This window comes from Oreochromis aureus, linkage group 2, assembly GCF_013358895.1.
Source record: "Oreochromis aureus strain Israel breed Guangdong linkage group 2, ZZ_aureus, whole genome shotgun sequence".
Lineage (NCBI taxonomy): Eukaryota > Metazoa > Chordata > Actinopteri > Cichliformes > Cichlidae > Oreochromis > Oreochromis aureus.
The window spans coordinates 34,596,160-34,619,039 of record NC_052943.1 but is presented as its reverse complement, the minus strand read 5'-3'; the positions used below and the strand labels follow the sequence as shown (position 1 = coordinate 34,619,039).

Genomic DNA, 22,880 nt, shown 5'->3' with positions numbered 1-22,880 from the left:
TCAAGTTATTTTTACTTCCAATAGTGTTAACATGCTACACAGGTCATGAACAGGATTTATTTTACATTTTCATTGTAAGTGGGCTAAAGCAGTTAATTAAAAGTAGTCTAACATAAATGTAAATGCTGTAGTTTGATTATTTTAATAAACCATGTAACTTGGATGGATTAGATGCTGGCGTGACCACAGTGCACACGTCTGATGTCGCTCACAGTGGTCCAAGGGACGCTCAGGGAGTTTGTGTGTTCGCTCAGACACATGAAACATTAGAGGGAACAATGATCTCAAATGAAAAAACTGAATATTTTCAGTTTTGTGTGTGTGTGTGTGTGTGTGTGTGTGTGTGTGTGTGGAGAAGGGGGGTATTACAAGCGTCAAGTGGAACAGGATATGACGCCATCTTCTCCGTGTACACCAGCTGATCGGAGACAGAAACAATAACGACCACAGCCGTCATTATTGGCGATTTCTAACACAGAGAATGTGAAGGACCGTGTTAGTAAGCAGGCTCATACGGGGCTGACTGTCAGTGGAAGCTGCTGCAGTGGCGACGAAGAGCTAAAGACGCTTAGTTTGTTACATCAGAGGCCTACCTGCGATGCTAAGCTAAGTACCGAGCTGTCACCGTTAGCACGGTAAACAGTTGGAGAAACAAGTGAGGGGAGATCTTCCCAGCTGTAATTAGAGACGTTTGTCTGGCAGTGTGTGCTGTAGATGTGTGGGACGTCTGTGTAAGCCTGTCTGCTGATCACAGCCTCTCACAGACCTTCTCTTTGCGCTTTCGCTCAGCCGTAAGATGTGGTTGAAACTGTTCTTCTTGCTCTTATATTTCATAGTGTTGTTTACGTTGGCGAGGATTTTTGAGGCAGTAGTTTGGTATGAGACTGGTATGTTCGCCACGCAGCTTGTCGATCCCGTTACTCTCAGTTACAAGAAGTTAAAGACCATCCTGGAATGCCGAGGGCTGGGATACTCCGGGCTGGTCGAGAAGAAGGATGTGAGCGAGCTGGTAGAGAAATCAGGTAAAGCCGAAGGCATCACACACAGTCTTCATCATTAGTAGGTTCATGTGCACGAGCTGCTCTCTTATTTTATGTGAACACGACTAAAATCTGAAAGCATAACAATTGTTTCTCAGTTGAATCTCCAAAAATGTCTGCTTTGTAGTTATTTTCTATTTGTGTGTGTGTGCGTGTGTGTGTGTGTGTGTGTGTGTGTGTGTGTGCGTGCGTGTGTTCCTCAAGTTCAGGACTTTGAAACTGTTAGCAAAGAAGCGAACGGTCAGGTTCTGATAGAAAGGGCAGGGCTCCCCGTGAAGGGTCCTCACAAGGCTACGACACCATCAAACTACTGACCGATTGCTTCTCCACAACATGGAAGCTTTTCTCAGGCACTGTAACAACCAAGCTGGGTAGGCAGACGAGTCAATACATTAAAACGGCTCTGAAAGACATTGTAAATGGCACCACAGGCCAAAGCATCAGCTCAGGGTTGATAGACAGGGGCTCTTAAGACAGGGTCAACCAACCTGAGCACTTTCTGGATTGACTACAAGAATTTAATGCCCCACACATGGATACTCGAGAGCCTGGCATTAAACAAGGGTAATAATGTGCTAAAAACATTCATGAGGAAGTCAGGGGGACTGTGGACAACAACACTGAAGGCCAACTCCAAGAAAACCCCACAGATTACCATCAGCTGTGATGCATTGTCCCCACTCCTGTTCTGCATAAGCCTCGACCATTCAGTCAGCTCAGAGTGGACACAGATGCAGATTCAGCTGCTGAGTGACCATCAGCCACCTGCACTACATGGATGGCATCAATGCGTATGCCAGGAGTGAGCGAGATATCGACTCACCGGTCAGCATCACCAGGATCTACAGCAAAGATCCCGGGATGTCATTCAAACTGGATAAGTGTGGCCAAATGTTTGCAAAGAGAGGGAAAGTAATCCAGACTAAAGAGATGGAGTTGCACGAAGGCAGAATAGCATAGAGGACCGCTACCAGGGCCTGAGTATCCCATGGGCCAATGAGAACCATGAAGAAGACACACAAAGGTCAACCATAGTCAGATATGTCAAGTAGATGGGACAGGTGCTGAAAGGCATAAAATTCAGCTCATCAGTACATATTTCCCATCAGCCATCAGATACCCTGCTGGGATAATAAGCTGCCCGCAGGAGGAGATAAATGCCAGTGATGTGAAGACACTGAAACACCTCACAATACATGGAAGTGTGTGTGCGTGCACGTGTGCGTGAACAAGTATCGAACATGTCACCAGTTTTCTAAGTAACTATATTTGTGAAGGTGCTATTGTCCGTCGTAACTCATCCACACGTGCGAAGAATCAAACCGTAGATGAGCATGAATTATGTGTAATAATGAGAAATTAATTAGTTTTGAAATGTTTCTGTAACCAATTCAGTTATTATGTTTTCCACCAATAAGGTTGTGAATGTCCAGCGAGCGCTCATTGATCTGACCTGTCATAGATGTTTCTTGGACATCTTGGTATGGAAACAGGTTCTGATTGGCCATCAATTAGGACTGAACCAGCTAATATGAGTTTGCACTAAGGGGCAGTTTTCTAATTGATTGGTTTCAGTTGGTGATGACTTTCCATGCCTGTAGCTATAGTTGATTTTCTTTGCTGGTGTGGCCTGGATAGGTGGTTCCTGACATTTGGTAACAATTTGATGTGTTTGCTCTTTTAAAATCATAAAAACAGAAACTACCCAAATGACGTTTTTTCTTCGAGTCCTGCCCGTTTGCCAGCTGAAGTTATTTGTGGCGTTTTCTTTGCATCCTAAACAATTTTTCTGGAAGTTGTGGCTGTAATTTTTGTTTTGGTTTCAACTGAATCCTTCATTTTTCAGGTCTTAGTTGGAACACTGCTGATACAGTCCCTTGGATAGATTTTGGTATCCCTTTTCCAGTTTTATAAAATTCAATCAGTCATTGGTAGCACAAACACTATGACGAGGGGAAGCCAGGATGTCAGGTAGCCAACTATCAGAACCGGAGAAAGATGTGATGAAGAAAAGTGTGCCCATGTCTGAGGCTTTGGAAACTGCTAACCACCTGAAGAGTCCAGTATACCAGAGATATAGAGTCCAGGAGAATAAACTGGATGACATCGAGCTGTATGCTAGGAGTGAATGAGAGATCAGCTCACTGATCCACTAAGATCAATAACAGCAATAACACTGGCCTGTCATTTGGACTGGAGACGTGTAGGAGGATGGTAACATATAGGGGAAAGGTCATCAGAACTGAGGGGATTGCACATTGCAGGCAGAGAATGTAGCTATAATACTTGGAGTCCCACAGTCAAATGGGAACCATGAAGAGGCTGTTAGGAAAGCTGCAACCACCAAATACCTGCAGAGACGAGTCCTGAGGAGTCAGCTGAACGGGAAGAACAAGATCCAACCAATCAACACCTGCCGGCTGTCAGATGCCCTGCTGGAATAATATACTTGTTTGAAGCCTCTGGCATCAGTACAAGAAAGACGTGGAAGCTGAAGGCAACAGTGAGTGACCTCCGTGGTAATCGGAGCACTCGGCAGTGTTCTCCATACCTGGGCAGGTGGCTCCAGCAGATCCCAGGAATGACATGAGAGATCAAGAGCACAGTCCTAGGAACAGCAAAGATCCGCACAGGACAAGCTCCTCTTCTGACAAAGCTTGAAGAATAAAGACGCAGGATGAAGAATTAGGGTTTGTTTTTTTATTTTTGTAAATAATATGAGAGGGACAAATCTATAGATGCTGTTCATTTCGTTATATGATTGGCTCAACACCGGTTCATCCTTTGATTTAGGTCCCTTATTTATGTTTGTTTGATTCGTTGGTCAGCGTTAAGTGGCTTAACAAAGGAGAAAAACCCAACTTCCTTTGAAAATGGTTACGTACAAAAACTGGACTGAAGAGTGAAAAATGTCTGTACTCAAGACCACTTTAACTGTCCTGGCCTTGGATGTAAAACAAAAACAAACGTGGTGGTTCAGGAACTTTGCACAGTATGTGTGTATATAGTCTCTGCCTGTACTTAGACCACTGCTGCATGGATTTCAAGTATCAGTGCTCTTTAAAACCTGCTACACTTTGTCCTTTTCACAGGAGAGCTGACACAGGGGGAGCTGTACTCTGCCATAAAGAAGCAGGAGCAGACAGAGGCCGACGGCTCCAGCACCACACACTTCAGTGGAGAGATGCACTTCTATGAATTAGTAGAGGACACTAAAGATGGGATCTGGTTAGTTCAGGTAAAAGCACATTCTCTGTTAAAGCCTGTTAGTGGTGTATGATTAAGTGTCCATCCATCCCATTATGTTCTTAATCTCATGTCTAACTTGGTTGGGAAAAAAAGAAACTTACAAGCAGCAGCAGCCAGGTGTTGCTACTCAAATGCATTTGATGAATTAGTCTTTAGAAAGTGTGACCACCTCTATTAAAGCAAACATATGGGTAGTTTGTCGGTCTGGAGCTTTCAGGGGTATTAACGTAAAGGAGGAAATGCATTAGTAAAGAATTAACTGTTGCTGCCTATTAGAAAGGGTTCATTTATCTATTTATATATAAGGAACACCATTAGCTTCCACAGTAGTGGTTGCTAGTCTTCCAGGGGCCCGAGCCATCAAGTATAAGCTAATAAAACATTACACAATAAAGTAGATGCAAAAATATCCTCATGATTTAGCTCTTACATCCACAGTGAGACTTTACAATTGTAAAAATATAAGCATGTAAATATCAATAACACTGAGGCACAATACACAGAATCAAAATCAGGTCACAACATTGGCCTCTTATGTTTACAATAATTAAAAACTGAAGAGGCTTTTAATTTTTTTAAATAGCAGCTAGTTCTATCATTATGTAAGGCTGTTTATTCCACTTTAAAGATGCTCTGAATACAACAGAGTTTTTCAAGACTGACTTTTGGCTCGAGGAGTTACTACGTTGCAGTTTGTTAAAAGTCGTGTAGCATAATTGTGTATTTTATCTGGAAGTAAAAGTAAGCCATAGTGTAATTTAGCTTCTGCTGGAAGCCACAAAAGTTTATTCTGCATTTGATCGATGCTGGTCATGAACATGAACATCTTAACACTAATGTGGAGATCTGTCTCATAAGCTGCTGACCAGATGATTGAACAATAATACTAGTGCATTAATAACATGTTTCATGACTGAAGAAGTGATGTAGAAAGATCATTTCCTAGCCACAGCGACGCCCTGCCCCATGTTCTTAATAACAGAGTCTTTATGCTGAGACCATGAAAGGTGCTGATTTATGGTGACAGCAGTAGTCTGATCTGGGTGACCTGTTCTAATATTGATCCAGCTATGGAAGGACTCAGGCTGTAGTTGGTGTAGTTATAGTTACTCACAAGTGGGAAACATCAAAGAAATCTTCTTTTGCTGCCACAGGACCTGGGAGGAGGTGACTTCCACATAGCATACCGTAATTATTCTTTAGTCAGAGCTTCATAACCCAAAGTGTACTGCAAAAGCAACCCAAGACTTTCTGCAGGCAAAGAAATGTTCTTCAATGGACAAGTCAGTCACCCTGATGAAGAATAATGTTGAGTTACTGAAGACAAGATTGAAAGGAAAGATCCACAAACAAGCAGCAGCTGGAGATTATTTTGGTAGTCGACTAATCTGCCAGTTTTTCTTTCATTATTCGATTGGTCAACAATTATTTCAATAACTCTGATCTCCGCCTCTGGGCAGTCCTCCAGTTCTAGGCTCCAGTACTTCACCTGTTGTCCAGTTGTCTCAAAATAATGACCCAGGAAATGTATTAATTTGAAAATAATCAAATGTATTTAATATTTACTCAATAGGTCTATCAGAATGAAAAATGAAATGAATCAAAATATTAGGTGATACAAAATATGATTACCCGCTGCACCACCCCTCCACTGCAGCGGAGCCAGAGACCACGCCCCCCGCCACAAAATGTTTTCAAAATCTGGCAAAAACTTGTTTTAAAGCAAAAATATATGTTTGCAGTCAGTCTGAGTGTATATTAGTCAGCTAACAAACTGAATAAAAGTTTGTGCATCCAAAGTAAAGCTGCATGCACGCTACACTGCTCTGAGAAGTTCAAGAGAAATCTGCCACTAAAACAGAGTCTCAACAATAAAACAAAGTTTTTAAAAGGGGAAAAAGTTTATTCTGTACCGAACTAATTAAGTGAAAGATAAACATTTAAATAGCAGTAAAACTTCTTAATTCTAGTAAATTTCCGTTTTTTACAACCTGTCTGCAGTTTTGAAATACTTCCATTAACAGTCAATGACTTACCAGAGCGACCAGTTTAAGCCCAAAGAGTAGAAGTTATTATGCAGACGAACTTTGATGTATTTTTGAAATTGCACCTTTTGTTTCCTGTATTAACATATCTCAGGGTTTAAATGTGTAGTTAACATTCATCAAAGTGTGCTGCTGGTGGATGTAAACGTTCACATCCCTGCACTAAAATTAATTTCTTTAGGAAATTCAAGTAAACAAGTATTATTTGGTATGTTAATCAAAAATAATGTGGTTTACTATTTTTCTGCTGCTTTTTTGGTAAAATGGCAAGTTTGAAATTTTAGCAATAACAATAATAATATTTTAGCATTAAAAATATTGTAATTATAGAACTGAACTTGTGCTTGCTGGTGTAAACTATTTTAGTAATTACCCATACTGGGAATTTAGGGCAGCTGTGGCTTAAATCAAAATAAATGCATGGAAAATGGCTGCACTGTCACAACAAAGCTGGTGCAAAAAGTCAAAAGAAGCGTGCACGACGTTGGTTCGCCCACAGTGACAGTCTCACTGGAACATGGAAGCCTTTTGTAACAAAGCGGGTTTAATCTGCAAATCATATTAAAAGCTGATTGTTCAGCAGTTTTATGTCCATGACAACCTTTGCACTACCAATGTGACCTTATTGTGTCCCTGTGTGTAACGGCAGGTCATTGCTCAGGACCGGGAAGCTCTGCTCAGTCAGTCCAACTGGGGGAAGATGGTACAGAAGGTGTCCCAGTTTGGTATCAGAACTGGAACCTTCAACTGCTCCAATGACTACAGGTGATACGCTCTTACTCCACAGAAAGAGACACTACTGAAGTTGAACAACAATTATACAATCTGACAGTCACACTAGGAAAAAACATGGTGGACGGCTGCACCGCGACCCTGTGCAGTGATCCTGCAGTCTTTGAAGTGGTTGCTTTGAAGATGGGGGCCGAGTCTGTGACGAAGTCTGGGACCAAGTCTGCGACCAGGCCTGGGACCACTTGCAGTCAGTGACCATCTTCAAAGCAACTACCATGCCACAATAGTGACAATATGGCGATAAGACAGGGTGTTGAAAATCACAGAGTTTGAATTTCAGTGACCTCAACCTCAAGGTCAGAGGTCAGTTTAGTTTCATTCATTTTTATTCTTATAGTGCCACGTGGTGGGGTGGCTGTAGCTCAGGAGGTAGAGCAGGTCATCTACTGATCGTAAGGTTAGTGGTTCCTGGCTCCTCCAGTCTGCATGTCAAGTATCCTTGGGCAAGATACTAACCCCAAGTTGCTCTCGGATGCATCCATTGGAGTATCAATGTGTGAATGGTAGTTAGGAAGCACTAAGAAACTTAGAAGACAGTGCTTGTGTGAATGGGTGAATGTGGCATGTTGTATAGAGTCCTCCGGGAGAGTATAAAAGCGCTATATAAGAATCAGTCCATTTACCACGTCACAACAACAGTTGCCTCAGGGCACTTAGGTTTTCTGAAAGTGTTGTGAATGCGATAACTTGAGAACGAGGCAACAATGGATGTAGAAGTTGATGCCTCAGGTGTATCTACCAGGAGGCTGAGACAGTGTTTTTATCTGTTTGAGATAATACAATGACTGCCTAAAATAAATAAAAACTGTTACTCTGTTGATGCAGGTTTACAAAAATTCACGTTAAACAAATACAAATTTATATAATTATTCATATAAACTACTAACTTTCAGAGTCCAGGCAGAACCTCACACATCTGAAACAGAAATTCCTCCACAGGACGGCGGTTTGACTGCAACAGGCGCTCAGCAGCTGTGGAATACAATCAGATGTTCACATGTTGACAACCAGTTGATGTGAGTCCTGCACTGCAGGAGGACATGTCGCAGAGTAGTTGTGCTCATTGGCACAGATGGATTCAGACTGATTGTAATATGTTGGAATGATTGTGTGCTGGGAATCTGGTTTCCTCCCAGCAGACGTGGCAACACCGTGAAATCAGCAGTGTTTGCTCACCTTCAGTTGGAGATGTTATCCAACAGCAAAGATTCACTGTGCCTGGTCACGAGGAGGATTCGTTTTTATGTGGAACCACCTGACATGAAGAGCTGTTTTAGTTTCATTGACCTCTCAAAGCCACTTCATCCTTTTTTTGCACAAACCAGGACATGATCAATATTTCCTAGTTTGTAAGACAGGGTCTGATTGGACAGCTGAAGTTCTTTGCTGTCAGAAGAACCGCTCAGAGATGAAATGTTGCTGTCATGGTCTTTGCATTTGCTTCGTTAACAAGCTTGGGACAGACTGTTACAAGCAGTTTTGTGATGTGTGACATGTGCTGTTGGCAAACCCACTCTGACTACAGGGATGGATGCAGTCCACTACATGTTCAGACACACACCCTCTGCCACACAGCAGCACAACTGTCTTTATCAAACTACAACCTACTGTGTAATAGCACTGGTATGTCATGGAGCAGTAGTGGCTTTATATGGGGCTATAAACCTGAGCGGTTCCAGTGGGACAGATGGAACTGCATGTAGATTTGACGTGCTGTCGTGCTATCTTTACGTGGATTACTGTTGGTTATGTCTTCTGTCTGCTAGGTCATGCATCAAGCGTGGCTGGCAGCGCTCCACCCTGATCATGTCGGTTCCCCAGACTTCAGCATCAAAGGGCAAAGTCATGCTTAAAGAGTACAAGGGGATTCGGATTGAAACTGAGCAGATCTTCCGCTGGATGACCTCACATGTGGCTCATCGAATCAAAACCCTGCATCATTCTGAGCAGCTGGTGGAGGAGTGGCGTTCTGACCCAGCTCATCCACTGAAAATGTTTCTGTTTGCCCGCCTGTCCCAGCCGCCAGCCTTTTTCTCCTCGCTGTCTGTTAAGTTCACTGGCAGGATTGAGTTCATCTTTGTGGACGTGCGTCGTTGGGGTAACTATAGCAGCCTATCAGAGATTGGTGTAACACGCAGCCCCGCCTACATCCTTAAGATGCCTGAGGGCATATATCACTACGGCAACAGGTGATGACTGTTAATGAAAATGTCTGATTTTTTTAAAAACACATTTTTTTATATAAAGAAATTAAACTGCAGTCTGTGTTTCGTTACCTGTCTGTCCTACAACCGTCCCCAAAGCACCGGGGAGTTCCTGTCCCTCGCTGCCATGGATACTTTCCTGCGGTCGGTCCAACCAGAGGTCAACGATCTGTTTGTCTTCAGTTTGGTCCTCATCAACTTGCTGGCCTGGATGGACCTCTTCATTACACAGGTCACTGTTTCAGGTTTCCTTATGCTGGGCTTACACTGTGTGATTTTTGGCCCATTTTGAGCCGATTTTTGAGTCGTGCGACCGTTTTGGTGATCGGCCTGATTTTGGCCTTCATCGTGCATCGTGTAGTATATGTGGGGTAACGAGAAGCGATTAACACCTCACGACCAGCTCCCGATCGTCAATCGCTTGGTTTGAAATCCTCCCGACCGTCGTGAGGATGTCACCGCAGCCGCTCTCACTGCGCACACGCAAACACATAAACGTCGGTGAAAAAGATGGAGCAGCACAGCAGTGCGGCGTGTGATCTGGACACAAGCGATGGAGGCACTTGTAGAACTTTGGAAAGCTCATCTGAGCCTTTTCGATGTGGCCTCACAAAATTATCACGACCACAACAATCGTGAAAATAGTTGGATTTACACCGCTGCTCAATCACAGCTGCCTGATCAATGTTTTTCATAAAGTTGATGGTGGTGGTGTCTGTGTGAGTGAGAGACAGAGAGGGAGAGCGAGCGACAGATTTTCTGTTATAACCTTCATGTTATGGACGCACAGTGTGAGCACTCAGGTCGCATCAGAGCATCGGGCCGTATAGTGTGAGACCTGCATCGTGACCTACGGACTTCTAGCCCCTGCCAGTCAATCGTACAGTTTGAGCTGAAGCTGAATAACGCGACTGAAAAAATCGCACAGTGTCTGCCCAGCTTTAGGTGTAGAGGTGAAAGGGGGCAAAAAGCATCTACTCTCTACTTTGGTTTTTTTACTTTATATTTACTATGTTCTACTCGACTCGAAGTTTACTGTTAGTGTGCTACATTTATCTGACAGCTTTGATACTATACAGTTACATTGCATTTATAGGCAAGCACAGCCTAACTACACATGCTGTCTGTGCTGCTTAATAGACTTGCACAGGAACGAGAAGTTTCTCCCAGAAATGCATCAGTTGTCATTTTCTTGGTAGATTTTCTTTCTTCTTCCTGCCAATATTATTGTTATTATTATTGTCAAGTCTGATTTTCTTCCTACAAATTATTTCAGACAGCATACATAATCAACTTTTCTTCAATCCACAATTTTATTTTCATAATAGAAGAAATTATTCAGCTTTACAATTTTCCCCACATTGCATTAAGTTACAGTTCTTCTCTCATTGAAACAAATAAAAATAAAGTTTTCTAGTACTACTGAGATGCACAGGGAATTATCTGAAAAACTGCCATGCGCCTGTCTTTACCTGGAGTATTTTAGCTGTTAGTAAGCATGCATGTTGTCCATGTACGTGCATGCAAAGGACCAGCTTGTAGTCGGTTATACGTGATGCTGATTGGCCGATCCCTGGCCACTTGTCTGGTGCATCTTCAGTCCTGTTACAGATCTGTACATCACTATAAGATCTCCTGATTGAACAGCTCTCTTTAGGTCTTACTGCAACATCTCCAAACCTGATGGAACTTTCTTTGGGTTTGGGTTTTGTTGCATTGTCTTTGGTCTTCTAGCTTCCAGGTCATGTAGTGCTGTTCTGAAATTCTGATATGAATTGTTAACATGCTTTCACTCTAATGCACAGGGAGCAACAGTGAAACGATTTGTAGTTCTGATCCGAACACTTGGGACCTACAACTCCATACTGCTGGTTTCCTGGCTGCCAGTTCTGGTAGGGAATCATCTGCACCACTCAGTCCTCACACCTGACGCTTTTCTTGTGTTAAGCATTTTACTTTCAAACTGTACCTTTCATTTGCTGCAGTAAAGAAAAAAAGACTAAACGAGAGCTAAACAATAACGATTTATTAACATAATTTTAAAAAAGTGATTTTTAGCAGTTATCTAGAATTAAGGCAAATCTTCTGTGATTTATTGAACATTTATTAAAAGTCATTAATAGAAAAATACTGAAAATCCATTTTAATACTGACTGAAATGAATATTTGGACGGGCACAGGGAGCGTGCTTCGTGTCCGCAGGAGGAGGGCTCTTATTTCATACTTTATGGCAGAGGTTCCCAAAGTGTGGGGCCCGCCCCCTAGGGGGGGCGCAGAGCCATTGCAGAAAAAAGAGCGCTTGGACACCGTGGACAGGTTTTTGACGGTGAATCGCAACGCCGTTTACGTGTGGACGAAAGACCCAAACGCATAGAAACAGCTGTAATTTATTGCCGTTTACTTGTATTTGCTTAATTGTTTACTAAATGGAGTTTGTAAACAAAATATGGGTGTGTGTGTTTGGAGGATGTGCTTTATGGTAACAGTTTATAAACATAGTAGTGTTTCCATTTTAGTGGAAAATGTTACACTAATATGTTTATAAACTTTCTTTTCTGATTTTCTTTTTTATAAATAGATTTATAAAGGTTTGGATTATTGTACTACAATATAATGTGCTGTGTCTGGACTAAATACACTTCAGGGGCATAATGATGACGTGAGTTTTCACTCACTGATGAAACCATCAGAGGGACCTGTTTGTTTCTAAAAATGAGGCGACATCTTTTAATGGTTAGCCAACTTAAATCTCTAAAACATCTGTTCCTGTGCATTTGCAGTTAAGCTGCATTCATTTGCACACATATTACTTACATAAATTTCAAAAATAGGAGGGACTTTCAAATTAAAAGCGACGAAATTACGACGTTCCACAAAATCACAAAAAACAGCCATCCACTGTGGGAGTTTCCTGGAGAATGTTGGTGGATGAACCGTACCTTTACCTGTCGTTCCAACCAAAGGACTGGATGTGCCTGCAGGCCTGCACGATGCCCAGTTTTGTTCGAATGTCTACACCCACCAGGACATCACGGAACATTTGCCATCGTTAGCCTTCATGGCAGTGAATCAAGTATAGTGCAGTTACTCCACATTAACCAGGGCTGTGTGTAGCACTTTACTGCATTCATATCAGATGTAACAAAGTAGCCCCAGACTGTACGTTCTGTTTTTACTGAGTAAAATTGTTAATAATTGTCTACTAATCACTGCCTGCTCACTCTCTCCAGGCTCTCCTTCAGCTGCCCTATCTGGACATTCTGCATGGCTACAGTCTGAAGCTGCTGCGTTATGCTGACACCACTACACTAGCCAGCCTAGTGAGAGCTGACTGGACCTTCTACTCATCCCACCCAGCTCTCTTCCTGTCTACCTATCTAGCCCACGGCCTGCTAGTCGACTACTTTGAGAAGAAACGGCGCTGTGGTACCAGGAGCCAAGAAGACAGCCGTACAAACCTGGAGTGGCTGGCCAGTCTGTGGGACTGGTACACTTCCTACCTGCTCCATCCAATTGCATCACTACAGCAGTTTCCGTCTGACCACTCAGAGTGGGAAGATGATCCTAACTTCTTATTTGAGCATTTGGCTTTTCCTGATCTGTGGCTTCGTCCATTAGTAAACATGGATTACATCAAAACACTGCCAACCTGGAGGCTCAGAGCAGTTGGTCAGTCCAGGTTGGAGGCCTCTTCTGAAAAGGCGGATGAAGAAACACGTAGTCAACATTCAGACAAAGAGAGGAAGGAACCTCCACATGGTAGCAGCAGCCACAAGAGATCACTGTGTAGTGTGAACTTCAACTCACAGCTTCCTGCGTGCAGCGACGTGGATGCCAGCGGCGGCTGTCAGTGTGCGTGTGCTGTTGTATCATCCCGGAATGGAAGCTCGCTGTCAGCTGACAGGGCGGTGAAGGATAACTGCGTCGTATCTGACTGTGTTTCTAACCATCAACACTGTGATTGGTCAATGTGGCCCTGTGACATGCTTCAGTGTTCAGAATGTGTGGTTTGTCTGGAGACCTTTGTGAGCGAGGAGGTACTGATGGGTCTCCCCTGTGGCCACGCCTTCCACCAGCAGTGCATTGTGGTATGGTTGGCAGCGGGCAGACACTGCTGTCCAGTATGTCGCTGGCCCAGCTACAAAAAGAAACAGCAGAGGGCTGCTCAGAGTAGTTCTACTGACAACACAGTGCAGGACTGATGAGTCGATGGTGACAGTTTCTCCTCTTCGTGTGTCTCTTCAGACTCTCTTACCATCAAGAATAATTAAGAAGGAAACGTGGTCAGTAAGCGTGATTAGGGCGGCGTTATTATGAGCCATTAGTAATCTTTGCTTCCATTCCTGTTGATGAGCTGCCGTGATGACAGCTATCAAAGCCCAGTTAATGCTTCTTATCTAGACAGGACGTCGACTCTCACAGTAACCATATGTGTAGCCACAATAAACAATGTAGTGCAGTGAAAACATTTTTAATTTTGCCTTTGTCATTCTTAAAGTTTGGATGTTGTCAGTCTGAGAGAAAATGTAATCGCCCCATAACGCTACCAGTTGGATTTCTTTCAGGACGATAAGCTGAATGCATCAGAAGACATTTGTACAAAAATCTATGTAGACTCTGTGCTTCATCCTGTGTCATGACCATCTGCACCTGCAGCAAAGAAGGCTTTTGCTTTTTGTTTGCATTTTGTTCTGAACTGTATGAAATGAAATGGCTTTGTCTCAATGCACATTGGTCACCATAGGAGAGCAGTATAATTCAAATAAATTAATTGGATATAATTGCTGAGAAGCACTTTCCTATAACTCTGACAGTTTTTCCCAAGAAACATCTGGAATTATTCAGAATAAACTTTGTTTCCTGTCTGTAGCAATATTTCACCTGAGAAGTCATCAACTCAGATTATGGTCACAGGTCTCACACAGTGAAACTGTGATCTGCATGCAGGGCGACAGGACTGACTCTGACTGGACTGTGTTGGTGGAGCACTTTGAAAACCTCACTGGTCACCAGAAAATGAGGCGTTGGTGTTTGTAAGCTGATTCAGAGTAACAGTAAAGTGTGACCAGTTATAGACTTCGTCACTATTGTTTAACTTGATTTTCTTTGTGATGCTGAATTCTTTGTGGTCTCTAAAGACTAAATCAAAGCAAATGTCACAAAATTGGGGTTCATATGTGCGAGAGCTGAAATAAGGGTCACCGCATGCTTCAGAGACGAATCATCTTTGGAGTAAACTGTGTGGGTGATCAGCACCATCTTACATCCACTCGAAGAACACTCAAGCAACACCACTAACCTGGTGGCTGCGACTATGATCAGAGTAAGCAGTACCAGCTGTGCACAGTCGCACCCAGGACAGATTCAGCTTTTACCAGATAAGAGCAAGACGAGACCCCATTGTTATGGGACCACAACAGCTGCATTATCTGTGAGTTTTTAGACTGCCCGTCTTCAAAACTATTCTGTTTTGTATGATATAAATATGTTACCACAAATGTGCCCTGATCAACTGAACCCAAACCATCTGCCTAATATTTTTTTCCTATTTTGCTCCAAAACATTCTGACGTTCCCACTTGCTGCGGTGCATCCTGTCAATGCTCCGTGGGGTTGGGATGTGTGAACATGCTCAGTGCTTCGACCTGAGCAGTTTTTCCCATCAAACAACATTTATTGTCCTGCTAGTTTAAGCTGCTGCACCACGGTGGGCGCTATAGGTCTGCAACAGTCTGTGGGTGGATGGTACGTGCATCCTCATGGATGGATGCAAGGTTTCCCTGGCAAATATTGCATTGTAATTAAAAGTTTAACATTATTCATCTCTCAATGGTTATTTGGTGTAGTTAATTACAGTAGTTAACTTGCATGTGGTTGCAGAAGTGTGTGTGTGTGTGTGTGTGTGTGTGTGTGGTTAAAACAAAACCAGCTAAACTTTTTGCAGCTGGTAACAAAAACACAGGTGAAACTAACTGATCGTTAATGGTCACGTACATACCCCTGCTCTGGCTCACCTGCTCTAAGTGTGTCAAGTTTCATCTCAATCCACTGCAATATTCCGTTGATGTTAAAGTACAGTTATGCTCTAATTCATCCTGGTTAATTGAATATAATATGTATGAAGAGTACAGTGAATACATCACATTCAAAAATGATTTAAAAATCACCTTAGAAAGTAGTGAACAGTTCTGCGCAAATTCAACAAGGTTAATGTAATAAACAAAAATTTAGAAAAAGCTGCAATGAAATTAAATTCTACCATTCTGATCAAAAATCCATTAAAATATTCCTTATTATAACATTCCTTTCTCTTATTGAAGATCCATTTATTTTGCTCATTCCAGTCGTTCCTAAGTTCACTAATATTACTTTTCACTTAACACGTGACAATAAATAAACACTGGAAACAGGAGGAGAGACAGGTGGGACACACGGCTGGAAATGATGGACATGTCGAGGCAAAGAAAGTAAACGACACGAGTGACAGGAAGCAATGGCTACCACAATAAAAGAGGAAGACAACTGAATGGAGAACACACAGGGATAAATACTGACAATAATAATAATAATGGATTGCATTTATATAGCGCTTTTTGAGACCCTCAAAGTGTTTTACAATTCCACTATTCATTCACTCTCACATTCACACATTGGTGGAGGCAGCTACAGTTGTAGCCACAGCTGCCCTGGGACAGACTGACAGAAGCGAGGCTGCCATAACGCGCCATCAATCAATCAATCAATCAATCAATCTTTATTTATAAAGCACTTTTCATACAAAAAAAAATGTAGCACAAAGTGCTTTACATGGTTAAAAGCAGCCCACCCCACCCCACCCTCCCACTCACTCCCCACACTCTCATTAACATAAACGATCATGAATACACACATCCCCCCCCCACACATACACACACGCACACTTAAGGAGTAAAATTGGGCTGGGCACACATGAGCCAAGTGAGGAAACACTATCACAGGGAGCTGTCTGCACCGGGAGCCGATCACAGACCGCAGCCTCCAGGCTGGGCACGCAGCAGGAGGGAGGCAAAGAAGCCCCCCAGCCAGGCTGAGAGGACCCACAGAGCCCCAGCAGCCACGGTCGATCACAGCCCCGGTGCAGAGAGCCCCCTCCGAGGAAACACTGGAGATATGACCTAATAAGAATATATACAGGATAAAGAGATAAAATAAATAAGAATGGGATACAATATAAATATAAGTATAAACAGAGTAAGAAGATAAAAAATGAATAAGAATAAAATCAATAAATATTAGATAAAAGTAAATTAATATAAATAGAATAACAGGATAGAATAAATAAGCATAAAATAAATAAGCGTTAGTTAAAAGCTAAATTAAAAAGGTGGGTCTTGAGCCTGTTCTTAAAAACATGAACGTTCTCTGTGGCCCTGAGCTCCTCCGGCAGGCTGTTCCACAGTCGAGGACCGAACCACTGAAAAGCTGCCTCTCCGTGAGTATGTGTCCTGACTTTAGGGACAATCAAAAGGCCAGTACCAGAGGACCTCAGGGTCCGCGAGGGTTCATACGGTAAAAGCAGATCTGAAAGATAAGGCGGCCCAAGACCATTAAGACATTTAAAAACCAATAAAAGAACTTTAAAATCGATCCTGAAACACACGGGGAGCCAATGCAGTAATTCTAACACCGGTGTAATGTGGGCCCACCCTCTGGTCTTCGTCAGCACATGAGCTGCAGAGTTTTGTAAAAGTTGTAAGGGTGAAATATTCTTTTTGGGGAGACCAGAGAGCAGGGCATTACAATAATCAATGCGACTGGTAATAAAAGCATGCATCAGCATCTCCGTGTTGGCCCGAGAGAGAATAGGGCGGACTCTGGCTATATTTTTTAGATGATAAAATCCAATTTTGGTTACGTGTTTAATATGTGGGATAAAACCAAGCTCAGAGTCAAAAATAACACCCTGGTTTTTCACTTGTAGCGAAGGACATAGTGAAAATGCCTGTAATTTAGACAGGAGTTTCTCTCTCTGAGCCTCAGGACCGATGATTAAAACTTCAGTTTTGTCCTGGTTAAGCTGTAAAAAGTTTTCTGCCATCCAAGATTTTATATCTAGAATACAGTTAAAAAGGGCATCCATTGGTCTGGTGTCGTCAGGAGACACGGAGATGTACAGCTGAGTGTCATCAGCGTAACTGTGGAAATTCACTCCATGCCTCCTGATGACACCGCCAAGAGGGAGCATATACAAATTAAAAAGTACAGGGCCTAAAACCGACCCTTGAGGCACACCACATGTCATTTTATGGATCTTAGAGGAGCATGTATCCATACACACCATAAAAGTTCTGTCTGAGAGATAGGAAGTGAACCAGTTGTGTACAGCACCAGAGAGGCCCAGCATGTGTTTCAATCGGCCTTCCGATTACAAGACAAACTGCGAACTCTTGAGCCACGATTGCCACGATTGCCCTAACCACTATAGGACACCAAGGAAAACAGAAGGGAACAAGTCTGATGAGACAGGAGAAGTAATACTCGATACCAAGCACCCGAGACTATCAAACAGAACTTTTAAGACCAAGGAACCCATCTGAGATGTCGGGGATGAAAATGTGGAGAAGTTTAAAGCAGGGTCAGGTTATGAAAACATCTCACAGAGCACTGTTCAATCCATCACCCCAACACAGAAAGAGCTATTTTGTACAAAAATTACAGTGTCTACACTTTCCAAGGTGGTAGCAACATGCCCTAAAAGACTTAACGAGACTTACATTTTTTAATATTCACAACCTCATGCCTTTGCAGTCACCATATTGATTTTGTTTCTTGTTTGACCCCCAAAACTTTGCAGATTTGATAAACTAGCCTGCAGCTCCCACATTCCTCTTTTACACCAATGACATTAGAACAGATGCTTGTTATTTTACATCATGCAGGAAATAATGTTAATGGTCTCTGGTACTTTTGAACCTGCTGTACATCTGACAAAAGTAGCTACTGTAACTGGTACTTGTGCTGATGTTGATATCAATATAACCCTAACCTCCACTGCAGAGATTAAAGGATTGAAGAACTCACATAAAATAGCATACACAGGGCAGTTTTTAACCTTCAGAAAGCTTAAATATACATGATTTCCCTCAAAGCATTGAAAACACTTGTTTCCATATCTGAATAAAAAGACATAGAGAATATAAAGAATCTAAGCAGACTGTCAGCTGACCTGATCTTGGCTGCTTCTGTGCTTGCCCCATATCTAATTATACTTCTGGACAAATGTTGTGCATTTGTCATTCTTGGGGATCATCAAGATGTGTTCTGGCAAAACCGAGAAAATCTTTATTTCTTTTGTGCTTTTCATCTTGGAACTCTGCCATGCGAGCCATTTCCACCCATGAACTCTGACCTTAACTCTGACCTTAACTGAGGCCTGCAGTTCTTTACATGTTGTTCTGGGTTGACCTCTTGGATTAGTCTTCTCTTGGGTAATTTTGGTCTGCCGGCCACTCCTGTGAAGGTTCACCACTGTTCTATGTTTCTACCATTTGTGGATAATGTTAGGGATGGGAACAGACGTTTCGACACTGCTTCTGAAGCACGGTTGCTTCGAAACACTGGTCAGAAGCGTGGTTTAAAACATCCAGATCACATGGCTACGACTGAACAAGGTTTTGGTGTGCTTCACACCAGCTGGGACAGGTGGCGTACCTGCGAGGTACCAGGATTCCTTTTTTTAATGAAGCAGAATCATTTGTAATTACTGAATTATATTTTTGATACCACCTCTGCTATTTCTTATACACACATTTGTAAAAAAATGTTGTCTACTTTCAACAAAAAATGTTATTTGCTGCATCACATCCTCACTCTAACATCCTGCCGGTGTTACAAGATAAAACATCCACGGGAGGATAAAGGAGCTTCTTCATGGTCCAGCGGTTGCTCAGCAACACGAATGTAAACAGAGGGATCAGTTTGTTGAAGCACACTGTTTATGACAATCAGAGCCTGCTGTCTTTAACAGTCTCAATATTTTTCTTGCATTGTTTGTACAAGGATTTAGCCAACAGATGTACTGATCACCATTACTGACAGTCTGGTATTATAAGTTGCTTTGTTGTCTGCCTCATTTTTTCGCAGAATAGCATTATCGACATGTGGCAATAGCCAAATTGGCGAGCAGCAATGTTCCCTCTAAACTGCGCACGTGCGCAATTGCGCACAGAAAATCTGCGTTGCGCACAAAAAAAATCTAACCTGAATTGAAATTAAAATTAAAACTTTGACAATTCTGTTTTGCAGTGTTAGTCAGTGAGTGACTGGCTGCTCCTGTATGGGATTAGAACGATGCCACCTTATCCTATAGTCCAGCCAATGATGCGATTCACATTCGTATATTCACATTCGCCAATCATGCTAGCAAAGCGGCCTGGCTGATGTGCACTGAAGCCACGTTAATGACAACGTGTCCAACCATTGGAGATGTGAGCAGGACAGACGGAACAACTGACGGAGAAAGTGTGGACTTTATACCAGTTTTTAAATTGTGTTGATCGGCCACGTAAAACCAGAGTTATGATAAAAATATCTGCAATGTTTGGTTTTCTTCCTGAATACTGTCGTTGTTTATATTTACTGCGGGAAGAAACGTAAAACGGCGTTTTATAAGGAAAAACGCTCGAAAGCCTGTGAGCAAAAACTAAACAAACCCCTCCCACCCTTTCCTATTGGTCGAAAAAAGCACCATGTCGACCAATCAAAAATGATATGGCAACGTGGCATCTAGTTGTTAAGAAACGGGGAAGTTTTAGGAGGTGGCGGTGTTCTGAGATGTGAGAGATTTGAGACGTTTAGCGCAAATCTTGTGTAGTTAGTGTGTAGTTAGTGTGTAGTTAGTGTGTAGTGTAGTCAATAGTTTTGCTGTGTGTGTCAGAACAATGAGGCGGCTGCTGAATGTTACAGGTGTTACAGCAGTGATACATCTCCTGTTGTCAGGCCTGCAGGTATCAGGCTGTTGTTCTCCTTTATCTCATAGTGGACAGAAATTCGAGCGATTCGAGCGATTCCTCTCCGTGAATCGCTACCTTATCGTGGTGGAGGGGTTTGTGTGTCCCAGGGATCCCAGGGGCTATGTTGTCTGGGGGCTTTTGCCCCCTGGTAGGGTCTCCCATGGCAAATTGGTCCTGGGTGAGGGTCCAGACAAAGAGCGATTCAGAAGACCCTTATGAAGAGAATATCGAGGGAACAGTTTACCCTGCCCGGGATAGGGTTACGGGGCCCCGCCCTGGAGCCAGGCCCGGGAGGGTGCCCGAGCGGCGTCTGGTGCCGGGCCTTAGTCCATGGGGCCCGGCCGGGCACAGCCCGAAGAGGAGGCATGGGCCCATCCTCCCGCAGGCCCACCACCCGCAGGAGGCGCCATAGGGTTCGGGTGCATTGTGTGCTGGGCGGCGGCCAGGAGCGTAGGCCCTGGCGGACTGATCCCGGCTGCCAAGACTGGCAATAGGGACATGGAATGTCACCTCTCTGGTGGGGAAGGAGCCTGAGTTAGTGCGTGAGGTTGAGAGGTACCGGCTAGATATAGTCGGGCTCACCTCTACACATGGCTTGGGCTCTGGAACCAGTCTCCTGGAGAGGGGCTGGACTCTGTCTCAGTCTGGAGTTGCCCCTGGTGAGAGGCGGCGGGCTGGGGTGGGTATTCTAATATCCCTCGGCTTGCTGCTGGTACGTTGGGGTTTTTCCGGTGGATGAGAGGGTTTGTTCCCTGCGCCTTAGGGTCGGGAACGGGTCCTGACTGTCATCTGCGCTTATGCGCCGAGTGGCAGTTCAGAGTACCCAGCCTTCTTAGAGTCCCTGGGGGTGCTGGAAGGTGCCCCATCTGGAGACTCTGTTGTCCTGCTGGGAGACTTCAATGCTCACGTGGATAACAACAGCGAGACCTGGAGGGGCGTGATTGGGAGGAACGGCCTCCCTGATCTGAACCGAGTGGTGTTTTGTTATTGGACTTCTGTGCAAATCACAGTTTGGCCATAACGAACACCTTGTTCGAACATAAGAGTGTCCATAAGTGCACGTGGCACCAGGATGCTCTAGGCCGCAGGTCGATGATCGATTTTGTAATCGTATCACCAGACCTGCGACCATATGTTCTGGACACTTGGGTAAAGAGAGGGGCTGAGCTGTCAACTGATCACCACCTGGTGGTGAGTTGGATCAGGTGGCGGGGAGGACGCTGGACAGACCCGGTGCACCTAAACGTGTAGTGAGGGTGTGCTGGGAACGTCTAGCAGAGGCCCCAGTCCGTGAGATCTTCAACGCACACCTCCGGCAGAGCTTCAACAGCATTCCGAGGGAGACTAGGGACATTGAGTCCGAATGGACCATGTTCAGCGTCTCCATTGCAGAAGCTGCTGCAGTGAGCTGCGGCCGCAAGGTGGTTGGTGCCTGCCGTGGTGGTAACCCCCGAACCAAATGGTGGACACCAGAGGTGAAGGGAGCCACCAGGCTGAAGAAGGAGTCCCTATCGGGCTTGGTTAGCCTGTGGGACTCCGGAAGCAGCCGACAGGTATCGACAGGCCAAGCGGAATGCGGCTCGGGCAGTGGCTGAAGCAAAAACTCGGGTGTGGGAGGAGTTCGGAGAGGCCATGGAAAAAGACTTTCGGACTGCCTCGAAGAGATTCTGGCAAACCGTCAGGCGTCTCGGGAGGGGAAAGCGGTGCTCTACCTGCACTGTGTATAGTGCTGGCGGAGCGCTGCTGACGCCGACTGAGAAAATTGTCAGGCGGTGGAAGGAATACTGAGGACCTCCTTAATCCCACTGACACGTCTTCCGAGGAGGAAGCAGAGTCTGGGGATGAGGGAATGACCCGCCAATTTCCAGGGGCGAGGTCACTGAGGCAGTTAAACAACTCCTTGGTGGCAGAGCCCTGGTGTTGATGAGGTCCGCCCGAGTTCCTGAAGGCTCTGGATGTTGTAGGGCTGTCCTGGTTGACACGCCCTACAATGTTGCGTGGAGATCAGGGCAGTACCCTGGACTGGCAGACCGGGGTGGTGGTCCCCATCTTTAAGAGGGGGACCGGAGGGTTTGTTCCAACCACAGGGGATCACACTCCTCAGCCTCCTGGGAAAGTCTATGCCAGGGTGCTGGAAAGGAGAGTTCGATCCGCTAGTCGAACCTCGGATACAGGAGGAACAATGCGGTTTTCGCCCTGGTCGCGGAACACTGGACCAGCTCTTTATCCTCTCAAGGATACTTGAGGGTGCATGGGAGTTTGCCCAACCAGTCTACATGTGTTTTGTGGACTTGGAGAAGGCATTCGACCGTGTCCCTCGGGGTGTCCTGTGGGAGGTGTTGCGGGAGTATGGGGTGTCTGGCCCATTGCTACGGGCCATTCGATCCCTATACAACCGTTGCAAGAGTTTGGTTCGCATTGCCGGCAATAAGTCGGACTCGCTTCGGTGGGTGATGGGCTCCGCCAGGGCTGCCCTTTGTCACCGGTTCTGTTCATAATTTTATGGACAGGATTTCTAGGTGCAGCCAAGTGGCGGAGGGCTTTCGCCGGTGGCCTCAGA

The 22,880-nt window shown here is 44.3% G+C and overlaps 1 protein-coding gene across 1 annotated transcript; it reads left to right on the top strand.

Moving 5' to 3' along the window:
- The first annotated feature begins 377 nt into the window (after window positions 1-377).
- On the top strand, window positions 378-15,147 carry rnf103 (ring finger protein 103). The gene is made up of 7 exons (XM_031758925.2): window positions 378-1,022; window positions 4,133-4,278; window positions 6,984-7,099; window positions 8,893-9,315; window positions 9,430-9,562; window positions 11,136-11,222; window positions 12,561-15,147. Exons 1-7 carry the CDS (start codon window positions 797-799, stop codon window positions 13,530-13,532), a joined length of 2,103 nt encoding a protein of 700 aa, XP_031614785.1. The 5' UTR covers window positions 378-796; the 3' UTR covers window positions 13,533-15,147.
- The last annotated feature ends 7,733 nt before the right edge of the window (window positions 15,148-22,880 follow it).